The 5,947-nt window shown below is 52.3% G+C and overlaps 2 protein-coding genes across 12 annotated transcripts in view; one reads left to right on the plus strand and one right to left on the minus strand.

Moving 5' to 3' along the window:
- Positions 1-3,592, minus strand: part of dzank1 (double zinc ribbon and ankyrin repeat domains 1) — an 8,505-nt gene extending 4,913 nt beyond the window's left edge. For 4 of the 11 annotated variants that reach the window (XM_036215881.1, XM_024267483.2, XM_024267482.2 and 1 more), the window contains exons 1-9: positions 1,981-2,338; positions 1,760-1,907; positions 1,571-1,652; positions 1,411-1,480; positions 731-875; positions 519-636; positions 368-454; positions 210-302; positions 43-147 (exon numbers count right to left, since the gene is read on the minus strand). In XM_036215881.1, the coding sequence (XP_036071774.1) occupies positions 43-147; positions 210-302; positions 368-454; positions 519-636; positions 731-875; positions 1,411-1,480; positions 1,571-1,652; positions 1,760-1,907; positions 1,981-2,239 (1,107 nt within the window). In that variant the 5' untranslated portion in view covers positions 2,240-2,338. Of the gene's footprint in view, positions 1-42; positions 148-209; positions 303-367; positions 455-518; positions 637-730; positions 876-1,410; positions 1,481-1,570; positions 1,653-1,759; positions 1,908-1,980; positions 2,339-2,991; positions 3,162-3,489 lie in introns of those variants that run through there. The other 7 variants (XM_036215883.1, XM_024267480.2, XM_024267475.2 and 4 more) reach the window with 7 other exon arrangements.
- Positions 3,580-5,205, plus strand: polr3f (polymerase (RNA) III (DNA directed) polypeptide F; the record flags this gene model as incomplete). Its single annotated transcript, XM_024267487.2, is given in 6 exon segments — positions 3,580-3,712; positions 4,418-4,535; positions 4,606-4,673; positions 4,742-4,809; positions 4,876-4,988; positions 5,062-5,205. Coding segments are annotated over 6 exon segments (573 nt in total), but the record flags the coding sequence as incomplete, so codon positions are not given.
- Between the last annotated feature and the right edge of the window lie 742 nt (positions 5,206-5,947).

Here is a 5,947-nt window from a genome sequence, read left to right on the forward strand (position 1 = left end):
GTTCCACCCTCAGATCTGAAATCTGGGAGGAGCAGAGCTCACCTTGGAGCCGCAGAAGTTGCAGAATCTTGCATCGCTGCGGTTCTCCCACTTACACCTGGAGCAGGTAATCATCCTGCAGCTGGCTCCCAAAGCCCCGCCCCTCACCTAAACACAGGAGGTGTCCATAAAAAAGCAAAGTGCCACAAAGTGGTGAAGTCGGAGCTCACCTGGGCAGCAGGTGTGGATGAGAGGAAGCTCTCGCAGGTCAAACATCTGCAGATGTCAGGAGGGTTCCCCCTCCCACAGGAGACGCACAACACCTGCAGCACAACAGCGCACACTAAGACACTGCAGCACGCACGGAGGTGCACGTGCGAGCACATACCTGACGTGCACGGCTGAAGAGGGCCGGCTCCTCGCAGACCAAACAGGTGTGTGCGTTCACAGGAAGTGGAGAGTCACAGCAAACACACTGTAGCGGGAAACACGCCGTCAGCGCTCACCTGGATGATGGAGGGAGCAGGTGAGTGCAGTACCTGTTCAGGTTCAGCAGGGGGCAACGTCTGACCAGGAGGAGCAGGAGATGGAGCTCCACAGTGAGCACAGAACCGGGCCATCGGGTCTGACGGACCGAACCACAGACACTGAGCACACCTGCAAGTGGACAGAGGGGCGGAGCCTGTGAGAACACCTGCAGCCTGAATGTTGATGTCTGAGCTGAAGTGGGCGTGTCCTGAGTGTTGGGTACCGCAGGTCTGTCTCTGCTCCGGACCTTTCTGGGCCCACTTTGTTTACTGCAGACTGGGGGCAGCTGGGGGGGGGCCTGGATCGCTGGAGGGGGTTAAAGAGGCGGAGTTCTGGAGGAGAACGATGGGATGACATCATCATCGAGACTAAAGGAAAACAGAGGATTCTGTCAGTAAACATGTTTGATTGAACCGATGTGAACTGAAGTACCAGTGGAACAGGTGAGAGCAGGTGACTACAGGTAAGTACAGGTGAGAACAGGTGACTACAGGTGAGTATAGGTGAGAACAGGTGACTACAGGTGAGTACAGGTGACTACAGGTAAGTACAGGTGAGTACAGGTGAGAACAGGTGACTACAGGTGAGTACAGGTGACTACAGGTGAGTACAGGTGAGAACAGGTGACTACAGGTGACTACAGGTAAGTACAGGTGAGTACAGGTGAGAACAGGTGACTACAGGTGAGTACAGGTGAGTACAGGTGAGTACAGGTGAGTACAGGTGAGAACAGGTGAGTACAGGTGAGAACAGGTGAGAACAGGTGAGTACAGGTGACTACAGGTGAGTAGAGGTGAGTACAGGTGAGAACAGGTGACTACAGGTGAGTACAGGTGAGAACAGGTGAGTACAGGTGAGAACAGGTGAGAACAGGTGACTACAGGTTAAGCCTTGTGAACAGACCTGAAGCTGGTTGTGGATCACCTGCAGCTTTCTCCGAGGAACAGGTTCCAACAGGCAGATCCTGAAACAACAGAAGGGTGAAGGCAGTAACGAGTCGACTAAAGTCAAACCCAGGGGCTTATGGGAAACGGAGTCTGCCTTCAGGTGAGCGGCTGACGACCTGTTGGAGGTTCTGCAGGTCTCCGTCCTCCGCCGGATCCACCACGAAGACCTTGGTGACCACAGAGCTCTGTCGGCTGTCGCTGCAGACACAGCTGAACTTCATCAGACCAGTCACGATGGAGGTCAACCAGAGGTCACAGTTATGACCTGTTGGCTACTGTCCACTCCTCCTGCAGGTGAGACCTACCTGGTGACAGCTACGGCTTTGACGTGGACCCGCCCACTAGGAAGTAGGATGGGTTTGCTGTACTTCCTGCTGCTCCCCGCCGACCCGCCCCGTCCGTCCAGCGGCTTAGATCCATCCAGAGTGAAGAAGATGAGCGCGCCTGCTGTGTCTGCACACACATAAACCTGTGTTACCACGGCAACGCCCAGAGTCGGCCGGTTCCTGGACAGGTGTGAGCTCACCTGACTGCATGGACACGGGGGTGCGGGTGTCGATCCGGGTCTTTCCTCTGGAGGTCTTCAGGTGGATGATGGGGATGATGAGGGGGGCTGACACTACCCCCGCTGCCATGGCAACGCGTCTACAGGAAGCAGAGCAGGAACGAATCGTCTGAGGGCGTTCTGAGCGTCGGTGGGCGGGGCCAATATTAGAAAAACCCCATTGCCTTCTACGTAGAAAGAATCTGCTGTTATGAGTCATCCTATTGGTCAGAATGAACATTCTGGGTCCGATTCTTAGTTTGTTCTTGATAATCTTTTTTCTTTATCTCAACTTATTCAAGTTATAAACGGACCAATCAGAGGCCTCAGGCCTCAGGCCCCGCCTCCAACATTTGATTGACAGATTCTACTGAGCTACGGGTGTGACCTTCCAACAAGCTCCCTCCTGATTGGTGACAGTAGTTGCCATAGAAACGGGACTGACTCTGACCAATCACTGTCTGGCTCCAAATGGTGGCGTCTGGATGTTTTCATTGGCTGGAGCTGACGGCGAGGCGTTGTCAGTGATATCATACAGCGACCATGACAGTTCAGTACGGCAAGCGAAAGGATCAATAATCACCAGGAAGAGCAGAAACACAATGATTTGACTTTTCCAGGTAATTGTTGGTCTCTTTCGCTTGCCGTACAAGGATGGTCCTCGTGCTTTTGCATAGACTTGTCATTGCAGGTGAGGAGCAGGTGTGTTGACTGTAAAAATAATTATTCTTATATACAGTCTATGGTGTAAACACCTCGACTAGACAGAATCTAGACTCGATTTCATCCAGCAACTAAAACTCATCAGTTTCAGGTTTACGATTTAATGTCGACTTATTTCTGCTTTTCTGTTTCCTCCTGGTGTTTTTTGGAAAAACTGAAGCACAGTATCCTGTTCTTGTTCTGTACTGTGTGACATAAATATTCTGAATAAAGCACCTGGACAGGTGCGAACGCAGCTCCAACCCCGCCGCTACCGGACGCGTTTCTTACCTGCGGACCGCCAGTCGATCCTGCTGCGGCTGAGTTTGAACGCCCGTCACCATGGCAACGAGCTCTGCCCGCTGGCGCCGCTTGTTTTGTTTACACTCGCGCCCCTGACGCCGGCAGTGGGCGGAGACAGGACAGCATGAAGGGCCCGCCCCTCCGCCGGGTCAGTTTGACTGAGCGGATTCATGTTGACTCGGAAACGTCAGAGAAACGGATCAGAAACACGTTTGACTCCTTCGAAAAAGAGAAATATCACAGATGATCCAAACCAATCCAACTCCTCAGAGCTTTAACTTCATCTGTGATTGGATTACAATCGTACATTTGAAAGTTATTTCAGTTTGAATTCTCCTTTTCTTTGTTCTATGTTGAGGATGAAGGTTTGTGTTCAGATTGTTTCTTCTTCTTGTACTTGAAGATACATTTGTGTACATTTTGTTTACTGAGCTTTATTTTAGACTTAGTTCAACTAAAAACAAACAAACAAACAAACAAACAAACCTGTGCTTCCACCAAAATTTTCAGGCAGCGTGAACGGACGTCACGTGACCCTGTGACGTCACACCGAGCCTCTCACGTCCCGCCGCTGGGTGGCGGTGTCGTCCCGGTCACGGGGACCCTCAGAAGAAGAAGCGGCGTCCCGGCAGCAGCAGAGGTCCCGGATGGCGGAGGTTCGAGTGAAGAAAGAGGCGAACCTGCCGGAACCGGCGGAGGTGGAGAACAGGTTCGGACCTCATCTTTTCGCCGCGTGACCGGAGCGCGTGCAGCTCTTCTCCAACACGGCTCCTTTCACGCGCACGTGTCTGTCATACACAAAAGGTTCCGGTGTTGTTAGCCTGGACTCAACCGGTCTCTGAACGGAACCTCCGCAGGTGCCTATCGGTGAGACCGGAACCAGCGTGTCTGGACCGGGAGGTTCGGCTCGGAGAATGTGTCCGTGGAGCAGAAATGCTCTGAGGTGGATTTAGAACCGAGAGCAGACCGCAGTCCTGGTCTGAACGGTTTAGATCTGGGTCCTGATCCCAGTCCGGGTCCAAAAGCTTTAGAACCGAGTCCAGGTCAGAATCCTGGTCTGAAGGCTTTAGATCAGGGTCGTAGAACTCCTCAGAACAATTGGACCCGATCTCTGAACATCGTCTGGGAGGTGAAACCAGGTCGTAGAAAACAGGTGCTGCTGACCGAAACCGAAGGTCCAATCTTTTGACTCGTTCTTCTAAAGTTCAGACGGTTCTGGTTGGGACGAGTTCTGAAGATCCAAAGTGAAGCTGTTCTGAACAGACGGGCAGGTCCAGAACCTCCTTCTGCAGACGTTCTTTGTTCTGCAGACACGAGCTGCCGCTGGAATTATTATGGGATGTGTGGTCTTTAGAGCAGCCGGACCTTAGGTGTCCAGACGATGTTCTGGTTCTGATCCATCTTGTGTCTCCAGGATCAGAGAGCTGTGTCAGCAGTTCCCTCAGGGAATCACAGACCAGGTGATCCAGAATGACATGCCTCACCTGGAGCCGCAGCAGAGGGCCCTGGCCATCAACAAGTTGCTGTCCCTGGTTAGTCCGGTTCTGATGACCCGGTCCATCACCGCCGAGGGGTTCTAACCTAACCTGGTGTTTGTTCCAGGGGCAGCTGGACCTGCTCAGGAACAGTTCTGGCCTTCTGTACAGACTGAAAGACTCTCAGACAGCGAGGTGAGCAGCGTTCTCTGCAGGTTCTGGTTCTGGTTCTGTCCGCCGTGAACCTGAATCCTCTGTTTCAGTAAGATGAAGGGCTCGGACAACCAGGAGAAGCTGGTTTATCAGATCATCGAAGATGCAGGAAACAAAGGTGAGCTCCGTCTTCTTCCCTCCAGAAGGTGGACCGGGTCAGAACCTCACAGATGTTCTGTTGCAGGAATCTGGAGCAGAGACATCCGCTTCAAGAGCAACCTCCCTCTGACCGAGATCAACAAGATCCTGAAGAACCTGGAGAGCAAGAAGCTCATCAAAGCCGTCAAATCTGTAGCCGTGAGTCCAGAACCGGGTCGGTCCAGACCTCCCGTCCAGCAGCGGTCCTGATCTCTGCCCGTCTGCTCGCCAGGCGTCCAAGAAGAAGGTCTACATGCTGTACAACGTGCAGCCGGACCGGTCCGTCACCGGCGGGGCCTGGTACAGCGACCAGGACTTTGAGTCCGAGTTTGTGGAGGTTCTGAACCAGCAGTGCTTCAAGTTCTTGCAGAGCAAGGTAAGGAGAACCACGGGTCCAAAGTCGTCTGAGGGGTCACTGGGGTCAGCGGAGGTTCAGAGAACCACAGGTCCAAAGTCGTCTGAGGGGTCACAGGGGTCAGCGGAGGTTCAGAGAACCACAGGTCCAAAGTCGTCTGAGGGGTCACTGGGGTCAGCGGAGGTTCAGAGAACCATGGGTTCAAGGTCGTCTGAGGGGTCACAGGGGTCAGCGGTCCTTTCAAACACGGTTGACTGGCACCGGTACCAATGTGTGCACTGATATTATTATGGATAACGGTCCGATACAGATATCTGCGTGATGTCGGCGTCGATAAGGATGTCCCGATCCGATCGAAATCAGACGTTTTCCCCGATCAATATCGGATATTTCCTTTATGCTCATCGTATTTCAGGCTTATTATTCCAGACGAATACTCCACTAGAATCTGCATGTCATCAACGGATCACAAAACGTTATCGCCATAAAACGGCAGCAGTTTAAACAGGACGCTAACATAAACAATTCAGTTAAGCTAGTAGATCAGATTCAGACATCCGGGATCAATAACTTAAAAACAGTAAATGTCTGTTGTCAAAACTCAAACAACCTCTAAAGGTATTCCAACAGAAACAGTTTTGTTTCTTTTTAATGTGAAGCTCTTCATGCTGCTGACAGACGGCTACACAGCAGCTGCTAACTGCTACATGCTAGCGCCGTGATTTAACTCCTTAGGACCCCAGCTGTCCTTTGATATGCCTGT

This window comes from Oryzias melastigma, linkage group LG16, assembly GCF_002922805.2.
Source record: "Oryzias melastigma strain HK-1 linkage group LG16, ASM292280v2, whole genome shotgun sequence".
NCBI lineage: Eukaryota > Metazoa > Chordata > Actinopteri > Beloniformes > Adrianichthyidae > Oryzias > Oryzias melastigma.